The following is a 24,708-nucleotide window of genomic DNA, read 5'->3' as shown; positions in this document are numbered from 1 at the left end:
CTCTTGAAGGATGTATCCAATAATTTAATAATCGGATTAATTAATAAATTAGTTAACAATTATTTTTTTTTTTTTTGTCAATTTTAATTTGAAAACTACGTCGGTCAAGCCATTTAGATAACATCCTCCACGAAGATATTCAAATTAATTTTCACTATTTCATAAATATCCTGTATTTTTTAATCCTTAATTAAATTATATCCCTTCTGCCATACCGACTTTCCCGTTCAGTGTTTCTAATTATGGAAATTAAAAAAATTAAATTTTAACAATCACTCTCAATTTTATTGGAGATTTCCACAAACGTGAATTACCTTCTCCCAGCATGAAATTGTCTAAACTCCCTATCGATCGTGGTTGTTATCGCTGGGCTTTTGCTCATAAATAGCTAATGCCAAAAACCGTTTTTTGTTCAGTTCCTATATATTTTTTATTAGTTGTACTACTTATTTTTAAGTTTCTCTTACAATTCACTCCCAAACCTACTTGAAATGTTTGGAATACCCTTCTCTTTAATACAAAATTACACTGCCTCATTGTATTCCTTTAAAGAACGCGTTTTGTGTAAAAAATGTGTCGAACGAAAACACGTATTTCATAGCTGAATACATTTTCTCGTTAAAACGTGCCGAACAAAACAAGTTTTCCGGATACGAAACATTGGTTTGAATTTGAATAAATCAAACGTTGTGAATCCCCGCGAAGAAGAATTGGCTGACGACGAGAAAAAAAGAAAAGAGGAAAAAGGAATAAGAAAATATACAAAAATACTCCACACTCGTCTTAAACCTCAAGGCAGAAAAAATATGAAAAGTAACCTGCTTTGAAGGTTCGGTTCTTGCTCTGAAACAATTGCATGTTTGTTTGAAAAAAATATTGAAACCCAATTTGAAAAACCCTAAAATTACACAATAGAAATTTATGCTTTTGTTGCTGTGAGTAAAACACACGTCTTGTTTTTTCATCGAACTTAACGATTTTGAGTATTTAAGTGGATGGGTTTTGTGATTACACATGTTTAGTATATCGTAAGAGACATGTGCATTCACACCCAGGCCCTTTTGGTCAAAAAATTCTGTCTTTTTGGTTTTTTCGAATTTTGATTATTAGTTTTTAAGGTGTGGCAGTGGACTAAATTACAGAGCATTTTCGTATTCCCAGAGTAATTATGTAGTGATTAGGTTCTTAACCGTTCGTATATTTTGTGGCTTTGTCGTATTCCCATAAATGGGTCCAAAAAAAGAGCCGGCTAACAACAAGAGAAAAAGGGAAAATGAGACTCGATGCTCCCCTCATCATTACATGAAAACGATGACCGAAGTAAAGGCGAGAATGAGACCCTTACGACATGAGGCATTGAGTTCAAATCCATTTGGACATTATATAGACATGCCCAAACTGGGGCACAACTTTGCAAAGGTACACAATTTGATGAGGAGATATAATGTTGATTCAAATGAACTTGAGTTCGGGGATAGCAAACGTCCAATTGCAGTCCCATGTGATCCAGTCGAGTTTTCTACGACTGGGATTATACAAACACGGGCATGCAATTACATCAATCTGAAAACCGACAACTCTTGTCCTATTGTTGCTAACCTCTTTGATGGAGATCTTAAAAATTCCAATCGAAATCGTATTGGTACTATACTGGAAGAGTATGTAGATAAGGATGAAAAAATGGAAGACTTCATTCATTTGTACAAGTTTTGTAACTGTTTTTTGTTTCCAATCACTAGCCGGACATGCATCCATTTTATTTATCATTATATTAATAAAGTGCAGCATATAGGATTGTTTGCATGTACTATTGTTTATCATTCAAATGTCGCTTAACGTTGTTGATTGCGCGCCATATTTCAACGGTTTCACTATTGGACTATTTGGTACGTTTTATTTACTTCATATGTACTTATTCGTATAAGAACAATCCAATGATGAGTTACAATTGTGCAGGCTTAGGTGCATGAGAGGATACCTTCCATAGCCGATCTAATATTTGTTGACATACGTGCTCGCCTTCTATGGTGGAGGGACAGCAGGATCCCCGTTGCAAGAGAAGAAGCTGAGTCAACATCCAATGCAATAACAAAGTTTCGGGTGAAGAATTGCATTCCCCGAATAGGAGAAATCTGCTGGATGTTATACATCTACAGTTGGTGGTTTGTCGTTGGATACCTCTTGTCTTCAGGATAAAGAATAAGAAATTGCATTGTTGAAGAAAACAATAGAAAAATTGAAGCAAAAGAAAAAGACATTCGAAAGAAGAAGTCATTCAAATGAAGAAGAACCGCCAATTCTATTTATATACATGTCCAGTACCAGTTATATACGATACATACATTGAGATATACGATATTACTCATCATGTAATTTGACACATTGTGAAGGAATTTGAGACGTCGATACAAGTGTTTCACGATGATACAAAGGGAAAGACGACCTGAAATAAAGAAATTGAGAAAAAAGAAACATAGGTCAAAAGAACTGCAAGAAAGAAGAAAGTTGATAGAGTAGATTATGAGGTGGTCACTGGAGATGAGGAAGGGAACGAGATACAAGAAAATCAGGAGGGGGACAGGAAAGGAGAGAAAAATGACAATAAAGGAGAGGAAGAGGAGGAAGCGGGGGACATTAATGATCTTGACACCACCGTACATGTAAGTACATTATGGATACTGTTGATATACTGCTGTTATGCCTCTTCTTTGTACAATATATTCATGTTCTTTATAAAACATATAAGTTTGTTGTATAAAACATATACGTGGTTTTGGTAAAACATATACGTGTTCTTTGTAAAATATATACGTCTTCTTTGTAAAACATATACGTTTGCTTTGTAAAATATATACGTTAGCTTTGTAAAACATAACCTATGTGCGGAAAGACTTCGGGATCATTCAACATAAACAAATCAAGGCGGGATGATGAAAATGAAAAAAATAATCATAACGGGGAACAGAGGAATGAGGTGAGGAAAACGGAGAAAAAGAGGGGGGGTTCGGCATATCAAATGTAAGTGCATTTATTATTGAAAATGTGAAATGTATATGATTTGGAGTATTTACATAAACTATTTATGTATTTGACAGGCAATAGTTGTCTACCGCCTGTCTTTCATGGTTAAGAGGATCAGAGAGAGATGACCGCGTGGTAAAGACAAAGGAGTCTGATTTTGTCAGTCCAGGAAATACTACGCCGGCACCCAAAAAACAACGGAATGAACGTGGATGTGGATGTGGACGGCGGGGACATGGACGTGGACGCGTAACTCCTTTATCAATTATTTATAAATTAAATATGTAGTTATTGATATTTTTAAACATGTTATAGAGCCATGTAATGGCTACTAATTATTTATAAATTAAAAAATTCTTAAAATTCAAATATTGAGTTATACATTCAACACAAACGTATGTCTACAGTACCAATTAAGTATCGTCGATTGCTATATAACGTCTATGTACCGAAAAAATATCATCGTTGTGTGTGTATCAATGTTCGCTGCAGAGGGAAGTGCAGGAGCAGATTGCATGTTGCCCGTGTCGTTTCTCCCAACGTTGTTTTCGATTCACAATTACACTGATCATATCAAGATCATCATACAACACACAATTCATATTTCCCGATGGAAATTCGTCAAACACAAAATCAATAATTAAAAAAGAAAAAGAGGAAGAAAAAGGAAGAGGAAGAGGAAGAAGAATACGATGTAGAGAAGCAGAGATGATGACAATCAGAGAAAACAAATTTTCGTTTTTTTAATTTTTTTTGGGTAAACTTTGGAGTTATTTGGAAACTAAAATAATTTATTGAAAGTAGGAATATGGAGTGTTTGGTTATAAGTTTAGTAATATATAGAAGAAAACATAAATAAAAAATGAATTATCGAAGCGCAAACATGTCAATTCAGGTGGTTAGGGAGTGAACTGTTAGAAAAACTTAAAAGTAGGTAGTGCGCACAAATAAAAAACGTATAGAAACTCAAAATAAAACATTTTTGGGCATGAGGTATTTATGAGCAAAAAGCCCTTTTTTTTTTTTGTCAATTTCAACTTGAAAACTACGTTGGTTGGGCCATTTAGATAAAATCCCCAAGGGAGAGATTCAAATTGATATTCACTATTTCACAATTCTCATGTAATTTTTTTAATCCTCAATTATACTCCTTCTGCCACACCCACTTTCCCTCCGATTTCTCTAATTACGGAAATTAAAAAATCAAATCCTAACAATCACGCTCAATTTCGCTGAAGACCTCCACAAACGTGAATCACCTTCTCCCAACATGAAACCGTCAAAACTCCATGTTGATTGTCGTCGTAGCCGCCGCCTCCCCGACAATCGTCTTCTCCAGTCAACAGCGTTTTTGTCTATGTCGTAGTAGTCGAAATAGGGTACTGTCGTCATGCACCGCAAACTTTTTACTCATCTGCCAAAAACACAACAACTTTGACAAATTTTATAGTCAAATTACGTTAATTAACTATGAATTTTGTAGTTGAATTATATTAATTGACTATGAATTTCATAGTCGATCTACGTTAATCGACTATAACTTTATAGTTGATTAACGTAAATCGATGATGGTCCCAGCTCCGTTGTCTCCTTGTATGACGTCGATTTTGCTGATTAGGCTAGGGAGCGCTCTGTCAACGATGTTGGTGAGTTCGAGGGCACCGTATATTTTTCACTTGCAAGTGCATTCACCTCTTTCTTCTCAGACATTGTTCCAGACATGTTTCCTCTTTTATTTTTCTGCACGGCGGCAGTACTGGTGGTGGATATACTAACTGGTGTAAAGAGGGAGAGAAAAGAGAGAAGAAGAGAAGAAAAGGGAGATTTATATAATATGGTACAATTTATAACTTTCTCACCAAGTTGTTAAACTCACTTATTATTTTATTTGTTCTCTTCGACAAAAAATAATTAATTTTATTTTTTGTATAACCTAAATTGTTAAAAAATATAGGAGTACAATACAAAGGCATAATTATATATACATGCATAGTAGTAAAAAAAATTAAAATTTGCGAGGGCCATGGCCATCCCAAGCCCTACATACAATGACTTCTCCACTCCTTTATTGTTTGATTAAAATCTGAAATTGGGGATTTATAAATATTTTGCTAAAAAAATAATTGTTATGCCTTTTTAATATCTGAAATTAGTTTTAAACTTTGGGGTAAATAATTTAACCGGTGGAGAAGAATGTGGGAAAAAATGAAGAAAGAAGTATAAATGTCAAATTATATATAATAATATTTCTTTGTATTATATATATATATATATATATATATATATATTACTTTCACAATCAAATTATATTTGATGGTGTATTATATTTTTTTTTTCTTTACTCCTACTATTTAAATTTTCAAATTGATTCATTCGTTAATCAAACTTTTCATACGAGTTTATAACTTATAACAAATCCAAGAGAAGGCTGCCCAAAAATCAATAGAAGTCATTGGCCAATAATAATAAGAGTATTGATGTCAATTTGACCCCGACCCTGAGCCTGAAATTAGTAGGTACTATCTGCTTCGAAAAAATATAGGACGGGTATGAGGAGTAGTGTAAAATTTAAATTAGGTAAAAGGCGGAGATGTTTAATTGTACTATTATTTTAAATTGATTTTTTTTTTACTGAATCTTATTTCCATTAACTTTAATTTAATTTTTATTGATTTAAACTCTATTTCACAAGAATAATATAAATTTAATTACGGTATAAGGACAAATTAGGGATAAAAAATAATTAGGAATCCGAGTCATATACGATTTCAATGTAGGAATTTTATTATAAAAAAAAAAAAAGATAATGTTCTCGTTTAATTCAAATTAGATTTAATTTGGGGCTCTTAGGCCTCTTCCACCCTACACTATTGTGGTCAAACCCTATAGCAGCATATTACTAAATCCTATATTTTCACTAATTTGTGTGTGGAAGAAATTTACATCAAATTTTACTATTTTTTCCACAAATCCTATTTTACCTATCAAAAATAGAAATTAAAATAGGATTTAGTGTAATTAACACAATTTTATAATTAGCATATAAAAATATTATATTAACTAATTTATATGATTACCAATTTATAAATATATTAGTGTTAATGAATGAATTAGTGTTCAAAAGATAAATACATTTATTATTATTATTATTATTATTATTATTATTATTATTATTATTATTATTATTATTATTATTATTATTATTATTATTATTATTATTATTATTATTATTATTATTATTATTATTATTATTATTATTATTATTATTATTATTATTATTATTATTATTATTATTATTATTATTATTATTATTATTATTATTATTATTATTATTATTATTATTATTATTATTATTATTATTATTATTATTATTATTATTATTATTATTATTATTATTATTATTATTATTATTATTATTATTATTATTATTATTATTATTATTATTATTATTATTATTATTATTATTATTATTATTATTATTATTATTATTACTATTATTATTATTATTATTATTATTATTATTATTATTATTATTATTATTATTATTATTATTATTATTATTATTATTATTATATAATCAGTAACATTATTACTTATAATATAATCGGATTGATAATCATTATTTTTGAAATAAAAATAGATAAAAATTATGATTAACATTAAATTTATAAGTCGGCGGTTATATGCAAGTCTTTTTTTTTATTAGTTCAAACACACATGAAGGAGTTTATTAGTTAAAGCCCGTAAATTAATCTAATTTTATTACATCAAAACCAAAGATGACAAATATACCCTTATCCATAAATAATACTCAAACATAAATAAATCATATTTTTAATTTGTTCAAGACCAAACAAAAAATATAATGACTGCCGCCGCCGCGACGCCGACCAGCGAGACTTACACCGCACCGGCGATGACCAGCGACCCACCCACCGCACCATTACCACCACCGCACCACCACCAACAAGCTAAGTCCTTTTTACTAAACTTTTGTTTGTAAATTCGAAAACATTAATCGAGCATCGATGTCTTTTTTACTAAACTTTTATTTGTAAATTCGAAAACATTAATCGAGCATCGATTCTTGATAAATATGTATGAATGAACATTAACCTATTCTTATTTCTTGTTGGGTTGCAATGTTTTGGCCGATTTTGGAAAAAAAATATTGAGATTGAAATTGGTTTTTTTTTTTTTTTGTTTTCTTGGTTTCCCAAATCGGTTTACCCAGACCGATTTTGTACACGAAAATCGGCGTCATAATGTCGATTTTTGTTAACCAAATCGGCGACACAACGTCGACTTTACAAGTCAAAATCGGCGTTCTAATGTTGATTATTGAGTACAAAATTGGTTTCCGGATACCGATATTTTTCGGATTTTTTTGAAATAATACATTATATATTTGGTTAATTGATATTTTTTTAAATATTTGAAACGAAAATGTTTATCACCATTCGATGGCGTCTACCAACTCCTTTAACCCAATCGAGTAGAGCTTTCCGTGTCTCAAATATTTAATCGTTAGATAATTCATTTGAATAATCCTCCATTAATCCCCTAGGTTGCTGCACGAAAGTATGAGAAAAACGGTCTTAAAAAACACAGATAATAAAATCGGTACTTAAAACCCGATTTTTGTAGTACAAGTCGGCATGACAATACCGATACTACAAAAAAAATCGGTGTTGTCATTCCGATTTGTACTACAAAAGTCGATTTTTAAGTACCGATTTTTATTAAAATAATCGGAATGTGGTTACCGACTTTAGGAACAAAAATCGGTATTTGCAGACCGATTTTTGGTATCGTCGATTTTTTTTCCCAACAAAAAAAAAAGACCCAAAAGCAAACATAAACGGTAAAAACATACTTCATTGTGTTTTTCTCCACCCTCGTAAACCACCATATCATTGTTTTATGGTTCCATCGTGAATATTTGGTATGTATTTGATAATTTTGGTGTGTAGGATTTCTTGGTGGGTTTGTCAATAAGAAGGAGATGGTGGAGATTTTTAAGTCGTGAAATAAAGAAGGAGGGTTTCTGGATTTATGTATTTTATTTGGTCTTGCACAAAGGAAATGATTTTTATTTTATTTTTTAATGTTTTGTGTTTTTTATTTGATTTTAAATTTCATTAAGGGTAAATTAGTATTTTTACATTGGAGGTTGAACTAATAAAAAAATGGGCTTGCATATAACTGCCGCCAATTTATAATTTTGTAATAGAAATACAACGGGAAACCAAATTAAATATTTTTTTCTATAAATAGAAAAATGCTAAAATATTATTGTTTTATTATTTGGTGTAAAATTTGATTGAATTAATGAAAGACCAGATACACTATTTCTTCACCATACATAGTAAAATTGTAGAATAATGTGCTAAAAATAGGAGATAAATCCATTTTCTCTCCACAAAAAATAGAATTGAGTGAAGAATAGTGAAAACGTTGGAAAGATGATCTTAGCATATTACCCCCAAAAATAATAATTATATTATTAAAATGTTTAGAGATGTTCTCACTCAAAAATGTTTAAACCTGTCGACAAACCCTCTTTCCGAGCTACAAGAAAATATATAATTAGAGCTTTTGCAGTCAACACGAAACCCTGAGAAAAATTTCCATGGAGATTTAGTAAAATTACCATTTCAGCACCTTCTTCAATGGCTGTAAAGCTTCAATCTTTAACACAGTCCAGGAGAATTCTCAACTGGGTTTCTCCAAACGCCCCTCTTTCTTCACTATCATCCGCAATTACCGTTTTGCCCACCCAAGAACCAGACCTAATCCAATCCTCCGAAATTGAAACAAAGATTCGATTTTTAAAGAACAAGCTTCACCCAGATACCTTAGTTTCGATTTTGAAGAACACCCACGATCTGAATTCTTCAGTAAATCTATTCAAATGGGCTTCCCTTCAAAAACAATTTTACCACACTGCTGATACTTACCGCATGATGATTTTGAAGCTGGGCAATGCTGGAAATGTTGAAGAAATGGAGGGTTTCTGCAGTGAAATGGTGAGGGAGAGATTCTCGGGTTTCGATGAGTCTCTGTCGGAATTAATCGATTCGTTTGTTCGTAGTCGTCGGCTTAGTGAAGCGTTGAGGGTTCTTTATGTTATGAACTCGAGTAATTCGAAGCCCTCGATATGCGTCTTTAATGCATTAATGCGTGCACTTGTACAGGACAAGAGGGATTTTAAAGATGTGTTGTTTGTGTATAAGGAAATGGTGAAATCCCGAATTTTACCGAATATCGACACACTAAATCACCTATTGGAGTCTTTGCTCGAATCGGGGAGAGTTGATGCAGCTATGGATCAGTACAGAAGAATCGAAAAGAAAGGATGTAATCCGAATATTAGGACTTTCCAAATCCTAATAAGTGGTCTTGCTGTTAGGAATCGAGTCGAAGAATCGATTCTCGTAGTGCACGATATGTTTCAGTGTGGATGCGAGCCCGACTCGGGTTTCTACACTTGTGTAATACCTTTATTTTGTAATATGCAGAATCTCGAGATCGGATTAAGGTTGTTTGAAATGATGAGAGCTTCGAATACAGCTCCCGATTGCGTCACTTACGGAGCTGTGATAAGATGTTTGTGTGGATATCTTCGTTTGGATGATGCAGTCAAACTTTATGAAGAGATGATCGATAGTGGCTTATCGCCCGATAATCAAGTGTTTGTGGATATGATAAACGGGTTTTGTAAGTTAAATAGACTCGACGAAGCCCGACACATTTTGGACGAGAGAAATATCGAGGATACTTGTGTTCGTAATATACTTCTTGAGTCCTACTGTGAGAATGGTAATTTTATAATGGCAAAAGGTATGTTCGACAAAATGTTCGAAAGAGAAATAATTGATCCTACGTCGTGGAATATCCTTATCAGATTCCTTTGTGAGAAGGGAGTGGTCGGTAAAGCGATGGAGTATCTGTGTAGAATGGTTGTTTCTTCTTTTCCTGCAGATTCCGCTACTTACTCTGCTATTATTCTCGGGAATTGCAAATCGGGAAACGTTGTGCATGCTTTAGATTTATTTGCCCGTGTTAAATCGAAAAGTTGGGTTTTGGATTCGGTCTCGTACGCAGAATTTGTTGATTCTCTTTGTGAGAGGGGAAATATTCAAGAAGCTGTGGATTTGTTTTTATATATGTCTGATAAAGGTTGTGCTCTTCAATCCACCTCGTTCGGTGTGTTGATTGAGAAAATATGCCTAAGCGAAGAAGTTAAACGAGCAATCGAATTACTATCTATAGCTCACTACACTGGTTCGGCTTCTTACAATAGTATTTTGAGAAGTTTATTCGAGTCGGAACATAAAAATTGCATCTTGGTGGTACTTTCGCAAATGATAGTATTAGGCTGCAATTTTACCGTTGAAACGTACTGCATACTTATTCAAGGTATGTGTGCTCTTAATCGGAAAGGCGATTGTCTTGCTTTTTTCGACTTAATGCTACGCGAGGAATTAGTGCCCGATTCGCAAACATTAGCTTGTTTGTTGTCGTGTTTGGCTAAGGATTCTGAATTGCACTTGCTTTTGCCTTCAATGTATAAACTTATCTCCAAGTCCGAGCTTCTTGATTCGTCTACGCATAACATACTCGTTGATTTTCTGTGGAGAGAAGGGTACAAAAGCGAGGCGAAATATTTGCTTGATTTGATGTTGGAGAAGGGGTGGGTCCCACATGGTTCTACGCACGCGTTGCTAATGGGTTCTATTGCAAGAAACGAAATGGCCAGCAGAGAATTTGCTGATGGAAAGTTTGGTAATCAAGAAGATAGTGTCGGTTGCATACTTGAAGAGGGTCTTGGAAAAATGTGATCGATTTTGTTTCTTGATGTTTTGAGCTATTGTTTTCGATTTATACTTTATAGACTACATTAGCTGCTAAATGCCTAAATCCTCATACATCTATACATCTCACTTTCAGAGAGATAAAAGCACCTTAGAATTTGGCAAAGCAGGGAAGCAACAGCCCGGCCCGAATCCGATCCAGCTTAGTACAATTTTCAACCCATTCAAACATTTCGTTACATTGCGAAACGAACATATTTTGGTCCCATAATAGTCCGAACATATTTGACATCCAAATTTAAAGCATACTTGCACAATCACATAGCAACTTATTTCGGAAAATCTCTACAAAAAAGAGTGTCCGTCAACTTTGTCAACTTATGTCGGAAAGTCCTACAAAAGCCAAGCTTCCGAAACACTGCAATAACCTTAGCAGAATTACAGACATAAACAACCAAATTCAAGGTTGTTAAAAACTGCAAATCTTGAAATCCAATCAACTGTGACAATCCTTGTTCTCTTAGGAACCGTTTGGTTGACAAGATAAGATTAGTCAAGATAGGATTAAATAGTCTAACAAAACCCAATTACTTTATTGGAGCTTGCGACGTCCAACGGACGAAACACACTAGAAGGCAAGATAAGCTAAGATAAACCATGATTATATAATTTTGGTGGGTCGACCCGAAAACTGCCGATACCAAACATCATATTAAGTCCAACTATTTAGTTAATCTTAGCTTATCTTGGCAACCAAACGGGGCCTTAAGCTATTATCTTCCCATTTTGTATCAACTTGGATACAATATATGCCACCACAGACTGATGAGAATCATCCACTCTCTCCACATTTCCGATCGAACCCACACCCCAGTTCCTATCACGAGGCGGAACTATATCGCGTTCTCGTTCCACTTTTTCCCCGTAGTACACCCACCCGCGGCGACCGCCACCACCTGCGGCCTCGCACGCCCTTCGCCTCGCAAGTGCCTCCTCCTTCGCCTTCTTCTCAGCATCCGCATTGACGGCTGCAACCCCCGCATTGTTGATAGAAGTTGAAGCAATCTTTCCGGCGGCCGACAGCATGTTCGCCGCTTCTCTGTCCAAGAACACCCTCCTGCCTCCGTCGTTTTCCAGGATTTCCAATCTGAATGTGGCGGCGCCGGGGTCGGTGCAGAGGCGGCAGATGTAGGGTGTTTGTGGGGACACTACACAGTGGGAGTGGGATGAGGAGAAGCATTTGGAACAGGTGAGAATGGCGGCGGCGGCGGAGTCGGTTGACGGCGGCGGCGGAGGTGGGTGGACTTGGAAACAGTTGGGGCAGAAGAGTTGGTGGTTGAGGCGTAGAACGCAGGTGGTGCAGAGGTGGAGGAAGACACCGCGGTGGTGCACGTGGTGCGCGTGGTGGAGCACCAGCGGGTCCTCTGCATCGCAGCAGTTTCCGCACCCCCCGGTGACCGGAGAACTGGTTGTGGCCGGAGGAGCGTCTTGCTTCCTCAGCATGTTAACCACCGAATGTGAAGTTGTAGAGAAATCAGCACTATCTCTTTTCATCAATCTCTGTGAATTTGGTGTAAAGATTTGATTCATTGGCGGCTGAAAACCGTTCTGTGATTTGGGGATTAGGGTTCCGCAGAAAAAAATTAAAATTCGAAATTGTTCATTCGAGATTGGGGGTGCGTGCAGGATGCTCGAACGGCGTCGTTTTAATGTAAGTTGGGATTCAGATTAATTTGTCTTGCGAGTTGTAAGTTCCACCTAGGGCTGTCAACGAGCCGAGCTCGAGCTCGAGTTTACTTTGTCGAGCTCGAGCTCGTCTAGTTTATTTTTTTTGGCGAGCTCGAGATCGAGTCTAAGTTCATTTTGGTTTTTTTTTTATTATTACATTTTATAATTAAAAAATATTTATATTATAATAAAACAAATTCAAAATAAATAACTACATATATTTTTTACTATTTATACATTCTTTTTATTTCATTTTATAATATTTTATATTATTATACATTATTAAAAAAAATTTTATAGACTCGCGATCTCACGAACAAGTAAAAACAAGTTTGTGCTCGAGCTTTTTTCGAGCCTGCTCATCGAGGCTGAGCCGGCTCATCGAGGTCATGAGCTGCTGAGCTCGTTTACCACCCATAGTTCCATCATATTGTGCAATTTTATCGTTTCATTCAAATACACCGATATATATATATATATATTTGTTTTAATTATTAAAAGATTGAAAATCAATCAATTCTAATTTTATTTTGACAAATAATTGTTTAGCCATGAGAATGATTATTTATTCTTTTCCTCCTTATTCTACTACTAAATCTGCAAATTACAGAACAAAGTTTCACTACAAGCTTCACTGTCTATATAAAAGTAAGACTAGAAACAATTGTTGCAGAGCCAATACAGGTGTATCTTCGGTTTTGTAGAACCTGCATCCGGTGAAATACACCATGTAATATTACACTATTGATCCACACATACATAATAACACACACACACATGTATGTGTTTATTGGATAGTTATTTATGTGGATCCACGGTTTTAATAACACACACCCCCGTGTATATGTGTTTATTGGATAGTTATTTATGTGGATCTACGGTTTAAAGCCACGTGGGGTATCTCATAAGCCGCGTATCTTCTGTTTTGATCTATTTCTCTTTGCAACGAACTTGCAGCAGTATTTCTGGTAAGCATTTGAATGCTTCCAAAAGCAATATGCGTAGCAAATTATCGCAACTTATATAAAGCATACTTACACAATCACATCGCAACTTATCGAAAAGCTACCAAAAGTATATAAAAAAAACAATAATTCGACAAGAGAGAATTCACATACGATTCATCAAACTGTCATAAAAATATGTTCAATTAAAAAAAAAAAACTCTGTCACAATTCCGACCTTAAAATTCCTGCAAAAATCGAAACTTTGAACACGACCAATAAACCTTAGCAAAAGTTTCAAATTACGATATCATATCATCTATCATATCATCTTCCCCCAACTCAACTTCATCAACTCCGTTTCCGATTATATCGATCTCTTCATCCATGTTACTACACGGGACTGCATTGTCTGGTTTATTATGGCTTAAACCAAACCCTAAACCACCACCACCACCACCACCACCACCAGCGGCAGCTACCTCAGCCGAAGAAGCTTCTTTCGTCTTCTTTGCCGCCGCCGCCTTCTCCTTGACTTCCAAGTAGGCGACACGCTCCAATGCTTGGGTGGCCCCCTTCCTCGCCATAGCTGCCTCCATCACCTTCCTCTCTGCATCTTCTCTTGCAGCCACCGCCGCGTTGTTCATGGAATTTGTAGCAATCTTCGCAGCGGCAAACAGCTTCTTCACCGCGTCTCCATCCATCACCGCCCTCCTGCGTGGATCGCCGCCAGTTTCTCCTACACCAGCCTCTTTCAGGGTTTTCAATCTGAATGTGGCGGCGTTCGGGTCGGTGCAGAGGCGGCAGATGTAGGGGGTGGTGGGAGGGGACGGCACGCAGATGGTGTGGGACGAGGAGAAGCACTTGGTGCAGGTGATGAAGGCGGCGTCGTTTGACGGCGCCGGCGCCGGCGGTGATGGGTGGACTTGGAAACAGTTGGGGCAGAATAATTGGTGGTGGAGGCGTAGAACGCAGGTGGCGCAGAGGTGGAGGTATACCCCGCGGCGGAGCACGTGAAAGAGAAGCATCCGCTCAAACACGTTGCAGTTTCCGCACGCCGCCGTCTTCACGAGAGAACTGGCGGCGGTGGTGGCCGCCGCCGCTGGAGGGTGTTGGTTTGTCACCATATTAACCCCACCGGAACTGTTTTAAGAATCTAGACCGCCGATTGTGAATGAAATTCTAGAGAAATCGCCACTATCGTCGGCTGTAAAAATCTCTCTATGTGAATTCGGATCGAAAGATTTGAATTGGGGTAGATGATTTGGGGATTTGGGGATTAGGGTTCTAGGGATTTGAAGCAAAATTGAAATTGTTCTTGAGATGGCACTGTTGAGGGGTTTATCACCTCTCAGGAGAAAAAACGACGTCGTTTCGTGTGAGTCAAATTATCACGGTTTTATAAGGGAAGATAATTATTCCAATTTGCAAATCTTATTTATGGATTGGCTACAACTGGAATAAATATAATACCATACAATTGAAACGGAATATCTAATTTCAGTTCAATTTTTTTCCGATTCTGGAGCAATATGTTTCATTCCTAAAATTCAATTCCGATTTTTTTCAAATATTTCTTTTATCGAAATTGGAGTATATACGAGATTACGATTTTCGATCCAACTTTAGTTATCGAGAATAATTCTGAAAATTCCTTTTTTTTTTTCCCCAAAGACTATACTTATATTATGAATAATTTTATATATTTTTAAATTTAGGTGACTAAAAACTTGGAAAGTTTCGAAATGAAAATATGCCCATTGCGATCGGAAATTTTTAGGGGCTGAAATCGGAATGGAATTTCATGCTGCAAAAAACCTTATAAAAAATTAATTGGTATAAAAAACTTCATGTTGCAATTTTTCTTTTATTAGAAACTCTCTATTGCATTTTGTTGTTCTTACATATCATTTTATTTATTGCATTTTGTAGGATTCTCTATTGGATTTTCTTTCATTCTGCTGGAAAAATTCGAGTGAAAATTCTCGTTATACCTGAATGTTGAACAAGAGATTATAAATTAGGGCAAATGACAAGGACACTTAGTTAGAAAAATGGACATACAACTTTTTTGTCGCAAATCTCTCCACCTCATTCAAACTAATTTGCAAATAAGGAAAAAATATTTTTATATATACCAAAATTACTCTCAACTCCTTGAAACCATAATTCAATTCCAATTTCATGATTTATACTTCATTGTAGTCCAATTAACCAATTTTGACTATTATTCCAATTGTGACCCCAATTTTAACCGCCGTCGCCACAGGTCTCCAGCGTTGACCTTTTCTTTTCTTTTTTTTTTGAAAACTTATTTTTTTCAGACAGGTCAGCGGCCGCTGACCTTTTTTTTTTGAAATTTTTTTGAGAAAAAAATATATATTTTCATTAATATTACTGTCTTGCCCTGCAATATTACTCTCACGGACAGTAATATTATAGTAAAAGAATGTAATATTAATGTATTAATTAATTTTATCGTCTTTGCCTGCAATATTACTGTCTCCGACCGTAATATTACTGTTTGGGACAGTAATATTAGTAATATTACTGTTTTGGCATTCAATATTACTGTCTTAGACAATAATTTTTTTGTTAACACAATAATTTAGAAATTTAGAGAGATAAAAAAAGTTTTAAAGAAAAAAGTCATCAACGGTTGACCGGCCGAAAGAAATAATTCATAAAAAAAGAGTTTAAAAGAAAAGTCATTGCCGGAATCTGGCCGGAAAAAAAAATTCTAAACAAAAAAATATTTTTTTCAAAAAATTATGAAAATTGGATTAATGTGATATATTTGTTCAAATCTGAGGTCAATGTGCAATATTGATGAAATTAGAGTATAATATATGAAATTGATGAAAATTATATTATGATGGGTATTTCAGATAAAAGACATGGGAATGGATTTATTTGCGAAACTATTTTTTGTTTTGACATAATGTGCATTTAAGTCCCTTATCATGGGCCTATTTGCCATTTAACCTGTAAATTAATGCAGTTTTGAAGTCTACGAAATTCCGCCGAATCCGAGACATTCCTAATTCGGAATGGATTTTTAAATTCTGATTTTTATGGAATGGAAATGAGAATCCATTTTTAACTTTCGAAAATTTGGAAATTTTTGGAAAAAACCATTCCGATCTATTACGTCAGGTTTCCACCCCTAGAAATTTCCAATTTGGAACCGACTTTTATCAGGCTAATTTCGGAAATTCCAATTCCGATTTTCTTTTGAACCACGTCTAAAAAAAAATATCGGAAGTGCTTATTCTTTTTAGCTTATCTCTATTTAATTCTGTCAAAATCGATTTGTTTTGAAGTAACTATCATATAAAAAGGAGTTCAACACATTAAGATGAGAATCTTTCTCCAACTTCAACCGGAGGTAAACATTCTAATATTTTTCTTTTTACCTATAATTCATTTTTCAACTTCCAATATGACATAGATATATACATACATTGCAATAAAAACAGTCCCATTTCAAGAGTCTTTGTTGCTTGAATTTTCTGATAAATCCATCTAAAAGAAAATCACAATCAACGGGTCGTTGATCGTTTACAACGAACACAGTACAACTATGCATCATTATACTCAGTCTTACGGAAACACCACGCAAGGCCCCGATGCCGATATTATTTTTTTCAGACAGAGTTTCCACATTCAAAAGTTCCAAGGTTAGCATTCCCTACTCCTCGTAAGCTGTTGAGTACGAAAAAAAAATAAAAAAAATCAATAACAGTTTATCTTTACATTCATAATAAATACAACTCTCGTTGTTTCGAACTAGTGGATTTATGTTAAAAGGTTTAAGGAAAGAAACGCATTTGTATTACTAATTGTGTTTATTACCGTCGGGGGAGAGCCTAGCAAATGAAATTCGTAAAATTCGAAGTAAGATGACATGGCAAAAATTAGGCGGTCCGGTACATTAGTACATCCGTATATATGGTTAGACAATAATCGAAAACCAAGGATCAACGGAACTCTTTTTAGACACCGCAAACAAATATATAAAAAAGGCACAAATTCAATCATTTATTCAAGAACTGATTTAAATCAATAGTAGAGAAACAAACACCATACCTCGTCATTTTTGGAGATCGAGACGAGCACAAGTAAACCCGTCTTCGACCAACTTATTAACGGCATCCCTAAACCTATAATAATCCTCAACAACATTATACACCTGATGCGAAATCCTCGCATACCCCGTTACCGAACAATCATCGTGAACCTCCCTGTAATAAATCGGCACCTCGACCTTAAAACACTCCCTCAAATGCTTCCTCAAATTCAACGCGTCGAAATCGCTCCTAATCCCCAAACAAGTCAGCATCCCCACCATAGCCATACTCGAGCACATCTCCGGTGGGGCCCCCATCTCGGTCCCCCACGACGCGACCAGCATTTCTGCTATCTCCACTACCTTCTCGTGGTTTCTTCCCATTATACCCTCGATCCCGTTCTCGAATCGGCTGACGAATTCGGTCATTACTTCCGACAGTACCATTTGGGCGCTGTAGTCGCGGGTGCCGGTCCACGCGCTCTCGGTTGGTAACCCTTTGCCATAGTCGTGGGACACGACCGGGTGGTGCAGGTCGTCGGAGAGTTCGTCGTCGTCGGATTTCTTGCAGTATAGGAATGCGGCGGAGGGTGGGCAGAACAGCCACTTGTGGAGGTTGCTTGTGTAGAAATCGGCGCCGATTTCCTTCACGTTTATGTCGATGTTTCCGATTGCATGGGCCCCGTCGACGAAGATTCGGGCGATGCCTTCGTCTCGGCATATGGTTACGAGTTCTTTGACGGGTATGATTACTGAGGGCATGGAGGTAATGTGGTCGATGATGGCGAGCCGGATTTTTCGGCCGTTTGATTTTCCGATTTGGAGGGTTTTTCGGAATTCGGAGATGATTATGGAGGGGGAGTTGATGGGGAAGGGGAGGTGGACCTCGATGACGTGGCCGCCGGCGCGTGAGATGTACGCGTGGGCGGATTTCTTGACGGCGCCGTAGGCGTGGTGGAGCATGATGACGGCGTCGCCGGGGAGGAAGGCGGAGGAGAAGAAGGACCAGGTGGTGTGCTGGAGGACGATGGCGGCGGCGGTGGTGGCGTTGTCGACAACGGAGATCTCGTCGACGTGGTCGGCGTTGATGAGGGTTTGGATGAGGAGGCGGGTGCGGAGGACGGAGGGCTTGAGGGTGTTGAAGTAGTAGTCGTCGGGCTGGCGGAGGAAGAGGAGCTGGTGGCGGCGCTGGGCGGCGATGATGGTGGCGGGGCAGCAGCCGAAGCTGCCGTTGTTTATGCGGGCGATGGTGGGGTCGTGGTGGGAGAATTCGGAGCGGAGCTCCGATGGGGTGATGGGTTTGGGTTTAGGAATTGAATTTTGGGCTGCGGCGGCGGCGGTGGTGGTGCCGTTGCGGTGGTGGAGGGCGGCGGCCATTAGAGGTTAGTGATGACAGATTGAGATGGGTGACAACTGACATGCGAGAAGTTGGGAAATTGTATATAACTGAAAGTAAAAACAGAGGTTTGATAAAAAAGCTGACGCTTCACTACTAAACGACACATGGAATTGGTTGACCTTGTTTGCACGTATGTTTTATCAGTTTTTCTTTATATCGGGTGGATCTTGACGTATTGATAAAAATTATTTAAACTAAATGACAAGCTAAACTAATCGTTTGCTTCACATCTCTTATAAATTTCATTCATAAAATGCCTTCATATACAAAAAATGAAATATACACAAAGTAATATTTAAACTGCATTTATCATTTTTTATTCTACCTTAAATATTTTCAATTTTTTTTCTTTTCCTTATTTTTTATTTGTGTGATATAAAATTGAAGATTAATATTTTCATATTTTTTTAATTTTCTTTTTATATTCTTAATTATTATTTAGTTGATTTTTATCGATAAATGCAGAATATTAATCACAATATAGTCACCCATAGTTCTACGGAATCATTTATAGTCACCCAAGTCATGTATCCAACTTCATAACACACTCTATATATATATATATATATATATATATATATATATATATATATATATATATATATATATATATATATATCCCTTTCACCCGAAGTAACCTATAGTTACTTGTAGTAATCCGTGGTCATCCTTAGTAAGTCATAGTCAATTGTAGTGATCCGTAGATAACTATATTCTTCCTAAAACCCAAGATTCGCTCTCTTCTTAGCTCCGATCTTTTGATTCACAACGCCGTCAGACCCAGTAGACTATAGTAGTCATTTTGAAAATTCTAATTTCACCATTTTAAACCCGAGCCCCACCAAATCAAACCTAATTAGATGTCATTTAACATTTTCAAATCAAATGACACCCTTCAAATGTTACAATACAGTAGTCGAAGCCCCATCGCTTCCCGATTTAGAGTTCTCCCTCTGGCTCACGTTAGCCCTCTCCCTCTCCGTAACCCTATACGCAAATATCTGAAACGGAATCTTCCAAATTGACACCAAATTCGAGTTCCCGATCAATGGAAATCCCCTCACAATCCCCAATTCAATCTCCCCAAAATCAATCGGCGGCATCGGCGCGTCGATCTGGCTGTGCTCAGGGCTAATCGCCAAAAACCTCTTCGCGTAGCCTAGAATCCAGCAAATCGAAGAAAAACCCGGCCGTTGATGCAGATCTGTCGCCCAGCATTTCTTCGTCAGATTCGTGATATACTTCGGCGAATGGAACGGAAAAAGTGGCCGCTCCCCCGCCCTAATATTCCGGTTCATTTTCTCCCCCTGCTGCCGCCGCCGCCTCCACCACGACGCCCTCCGCCGCCCCTGCTCCTTCTCCCTCCGTCACTGCTGGCGGTGGTGGCCTTTATGCTGCTACTGGAGAAAAAGAAGAGAGAGAGAAAGGGAGATAGTAGCAAACATGAGAGAGAGAGCGGTGAGAGAGAGAACGTGAGAGAGAGAAAACGAAAGGAAGAAAAACAAATCTAAATTGAAGAAACGTGAATGTATAAGTTATATGATTAGGCTATAAGGGTAAGATAGGGATAAAAAAATTAGGGATGTGGCTCATATATTATTTCAATTTAAGGATTTAATTAAAAGATTGGATTTGAACTTGTCATTTAGTTCAAATTAGGTTTCGTTTGAGGGACTCATGGCATATTACCCCTTTTGTCTAATACCCTTAAAGGTAAACTCAAGTGGGAGAATATATAAAAAACGCTCCCCAAAGTTAGGAAAAACTTTTTTCGCCCCTCTTGCTTTCTCGGCCAAAGGGGTGCTTTCGGCGGCCGTTCCTCCTCTTCCGGTGATCGGATTTCCGTGGTGGCAACACCATTCAATTCGTCTCATCGGCGAGTTCAATCTGAGTGTGATTTTGTGTGGATCTGTCGTCGGGTACGGAAGTTTCGTTTTTATCTTCTTCTTCGAGAATTGGGGGTATTGCACGTGATTTGGTGGTGTTTGTGTGTGTGATTGAGTGCTACGTCGTGGGGTGGCTGGATCTACGACTTTCTTGAGGATTGGCCACGTTTTGGTCGCTACGGCGTGGTTTTTGGAGGTGTTTCCGGCGGTGATAGGTCGGAGGTGTGGTGACGGCCGTTGTTTCCAACGGTGTGCAGGCGGCCGCCGTTAGGGTTTCGGCAAATCTTGACGGCTAGGGTTTTTCGAATCCTTGGCGGCTAGGGTTTCGGTGGGATTTGGTGGCTAGGGTTACTTGGTGGGCTTTGGCGGCTAGGGTTTGGGAAGTTAGGGTTAGGGAGGCACAAGGGGCTCGGGCTTGGCGGCACCACAATGGTGCGGAAGAAGGCCGCCGGTGCAGTGGGCGGCAAAGGCAAAGGAACGGATCCGGCTTTGGCTCGACACGGTCCGACTCCTACGGCAGCTCCTACAACAGAGACGACGGTTCCAATTCCACATGCCGAAACATCAAAGGCAGGTGAAATTCGTGGATCTACAACGGAGCAACACTCCGGCGACGGCGAACGAATGAATTGGTCACAATTCTTCAAAGGAAACCCGCTACCACCGGAGGATTTGGCCTTGGATTCGGTGAAAGGATTGGACGACACGAACGTCCTAAGGTTTGAGGAAGACGACGAGGTTGATTGGGGTACTAAGGGTGTGTTTTTGGCCGTAGCTTATTTTTCGGGGAAATTCCCCGGAGTTGAAGCCATACGCGCTATCAAGGCACAATGGGAGGTCCCGGTTAAATTTCAAATTCACCCTACCTGGTGGATCGTGTTCAAATTCACAACGGACCAAGATCGAATAAAGGTGGTGGAGATGGGAAAGTTTGAGCATGGTTTGGCGACGCTATACATCCGTTCCATGCCGGATTTCTTCAACTTTGACATCAATGAAATGATGTTTGTACCGGTTTGGGTGATCCTACGCAACATATCGGCTGAACTCTACAACAAAAAGGCACTGAGTAAGATCGCTCAGAAGATTGGCAAACCGATCCAAATGGATAAAGTTACGAATGAGATGGGGAGGCTAGAGTTTGCACGCCTTCAAGTGGAGGTGGACGCATCCAAGCCATTACGACGATCGCTCACATTGATAAATGCGAAAGGCAAAAGCTATGAGGTCCCAATCGAATATAGCTATGAACCGGTGTTTTGTTCGAAATGCCAAACCCTTACGCATAAGACGGATCAATGTAGAGCAGAGGCGGTGCTGAAGCGTGGACAAAGCCGTAAACCTAAACCAGTGGTGAGTGTTGACAAGATCCACCGGTGACGACGGTATGGGCGGGCAAAAGGACGGTGCTCGAGGAGGTTCCGGTGCCGGAAAAGGAAGTGGAAGCCGAGAACGATGAGGATGTAGTATCGGAGGATGGATCGACCGAGTGCTATGCTGTGGATGACGATGACCATGGCTCATTGGTTGAGTTTAATGCCCTAGACTCTCCAAAATCCCCGGGAATAGCCCCCAAGTCGAGGATCACTACCAAAAAGAAGTTTCTTCCACCGGATGCGATCCTGTTGCTCAAAGAGGGTGAATCAAGTTCGGGAGTGGCAATTGAGCCGAAGTTAGTACGAGAGGAGCGTGATGATGGGGAGCCGCGATGGGGCCTCAAACCCCCACGGAAGAAATGATTGTGGGGTGTTGGAATGTGAGGGGGTTGCTTAACTCCCTCACGCAGAAGGAGGTCGTGGACCTCATAGGTAAGCACAAACTCTCGGTTTGTGGCTTATTGGAAACGAAGATCTGGGACCCAGGAACGCTAAACTCTATCATGGAACGGCGCTTCCGGCATTGGAAGAACATCAACAATTTTCACCTCCACACGGCAGACCGGATTCTCATTGTATGGAACGCGGACGTGGCTCGGGTGGAAGTAGTTGATATGACGTCGCAGGTGGTCCATTGCAAGATAACATGTATGGTCACTCAACGGCTATATTATGCTAGATTTGTGTATGGACTTTTCACGCCGGTTACTAGACGGCCATTGTGGCAATCGCTTGTGGAGTTTGGGATGGGTGTCACCGCCCCTTGGCTTTGCTTGGGAGATTTTAATGTGGTCCTCAAACTCGAGGAGAAATCAGGAGGTAACTTGCTTACACCTTACTTGCAGAATGATATACATAATTGTTTTCGACAGAGTGGACTGGAGGATTTACCCTCAATTGGCTTTCACTATACATGGACGAACCAAACGGTGTGGAGCAAGCTCGATCGCGCACTTGTAAACCGAATTTGGCATGACGAATTTGTGGGCAGTGCGGCACAATTCCTTCCCTTTGGGGCGGTGTCGGACCACTCTCCGATTATAGTGCAAATGGGTGGGACCGAGCCCCCGGCATCTCGGCCCTTTCGGTTCTTCAACATGTGGACCCAGCATGACGATTTTCAACAAGAAGTGAGGGAGGTATGGACGGCCAACTACCGGGGCAGCCACCAATGGGCCGTTTGCAAGAACCTCAAGGTCCTTAAGCATCCACTCAAGCGATTTAACCGACGTGAATTCGGCCATATATCCGAACGGGTGAAACGTGCGGGCGAAGAGCTCGAGGCAACCCAACAACTCTACCACAACGACCCCCATAATCAACAATTGTGTGGAGAGATGCTGGCCAAAGTGGAGAAATTTTGGTTCCTGGCAAAAGCGGAGAAGAGCTTTTTCTACCAAAAGGCGAAACTTCACCATTTACGAGATTCGGACCGTACAACGAAATTCTTCCATGGGATTGCAAAGCGGAATGCAAAACGGAACAATATAGTATCGATTCGCAGGGAGGATGGTTTGATCACTACCTCTAGGGATGAGGTCCTTGGTGAATTCGAGGAATATTACAAGAATTTCTTGGGCACTCGTACTACTTGTGAACCTGTCGACCCTCACATCGTTGCCACGGGACCGATTCTAGGTGAGGCAGATCGGGACGGGCTGAGCCAACCAGTGACGGGGGTGGAGATTAGGGAAGCTCTCTTTGATATTGCTGATGATAAGACACCCGGGCCGGACGGGTATACTGCCCTTTTCTTCAAAGCGGCATGGACTACCGTGGGACCGCTACTTACAGAGGAAGCCTTGGAGTTCTTTCGAAGTGGCGAGTTGCTCAAACAGTGGAATAACACGGTATTGGTCTTTATACCAAAATCAGCCCATGCCGAAACGGTGGGTGACTTTCGGCCAATTGCCTGCTGAAACGTTATTTACAAAGTCATTGCTAAGGTAATTACGAAGCGCATCGAGAAGGTGCTACCCACTATTATTGATCGTGCCCAATCAGCCTTTGTGAGTGGGTGATAAGTGTTCATTTTGCACAACTTTTACTTATCGAATCTTCGAGTTTTGGTCTTCGTTCGTCCGAGTTTTCGGCTTTATTTGTACATATTATATTGTTTTTGTTTTATTTATATTTTAGGTAAATAGAAGCTATTTTTGCCGATTCGAAACGATTTTGGAAGCGAAGCCGAAAATAAAACCAAACACGTGCAAAAGTGCATTATCGCGGGATGTGGCACTGTTTCGTATTTCAAGCATAACTTTTGCATACGACCTCCGATTGAGCTGATTCAAGTGGCCTTAGAAAGATAACTTCAAGATCTACAAGTTTTGTGAAATACAAAATTGTCAAATTTGGGCTAACAAAGGGTCAAAACTGTGTTTTTAGTTGGCGCAGAAGACCAGATCGCGATCCAGCCTTCCCGGATCGCGATCTGGGGGGTCTTACAGAGCTGAAATGGATCAAAA

The 24,708-nt window shown here is 38.6% G+C and overlaps 4 protein-coding genes across 4 annotated transcripts; 1 reads left to right on the top strand and 3 right to left on the bottom strand.

The window, feature by feature from the left end:
- Window positions 1–8,541: 8,541 nt before the first annotated feature.
- LOC105978131 (uncharacterized) lies at window positions 8,542–10,936 on the top strand. The gene has a single exon (XM_013003547.2). The coding sequence runs from the start codon at window positions 8,694–8,696 to the stop codon at window positions 10,863–10,865; it is 2,172 nt and encodes a 723-aa protein (XP_012859001.2). The 5' UTR covers window positions 8,542–8,693; the 3' UTR covers window positions 10,866–10,936.
- Window positions 10,937–11,405: 469 nt separating this feature from the next.
- LOC148772187 (uncharacterized) lies at window positions 11,406–12,585 on the bottom strand. Its single transcript, XM_088826221.1, has one exon. The coding sequence runs from the start codon at window positions 12,426–12,428 to the stop codon at window positions 11,604–11,606; it is 825 nt and encodes a 274-aa protein (XP_088682347.1). The 5' UTR covers window positions 12,429–12,585; the 3' UTR covers window positions 11,406–11,603.
- Window positions 12,586–13,645: 1,060 nt separating this feature from the next.
- On the bottom strand, window positions 13,646–14,876 carry LOC105978130 (uncharacterized). Its single transcript, XM_013003546.2, has one exon. The coding sequence runs from the start codon at window positions 14,635–14,637 to the stop codon at window positions 13,813–13,815; it is 825 nt and encodes a 274-aa protein (XP_012859000.2). The 5' UTR covers window positions 14,638–14,876; the 3' UTR covers window positions 13,646–13,812.
- Window positions 14,877–16,913: 2,037 nt separating this feature from the next.
- LOC105978147 (putative L-cysteine desulfhydrase, chloroplastic) lies at window positions 16,914–19,112 on the bottom strand. The gene is made up of 2 exons (XM_013003566.2): window positions 17,600–19,112; window positions 16,914–17,215 (listed from the first exon to the last, which is right to left on the bottom strand). Exon 1 carries the CDS (start codon window positions 18,954–18,956, stop codon window positions 17,604–17,606), a length of 1,353 nt encoding a protein of 450 aa, XP_012859020.2. The 5' UTR covers window positions 18,957–19,112; the 3' UTR covers window positions 16,914–17,215; window positions 17,600–17,603.
- Between the last annotated feature and the right edge of the window lie 5,596 nt (window positions 19,113–24,708).

The sequence above is a fragment of the Erythranthe guttata genome, chromosome 2, assembly GCF_056151865.1.
Source record: "Erythranthe guttata isolate IM_541 chromosome 2, IM_541, whole genome shotgun sequence".
NCBI classification, from domain to species: domain Eukaryota; kingdom Viridiplantae; phylum Streptophyta; class Magnoliopsida; order Lamiales; family Phrymaceae; genus Erythranthe; species Erythranthe guttata.
The sequence above is the reverse complement of the archived record's forward strand: the minus strand, read 5'-3'. Positions and strand labels throughout refer to the sequence as shown.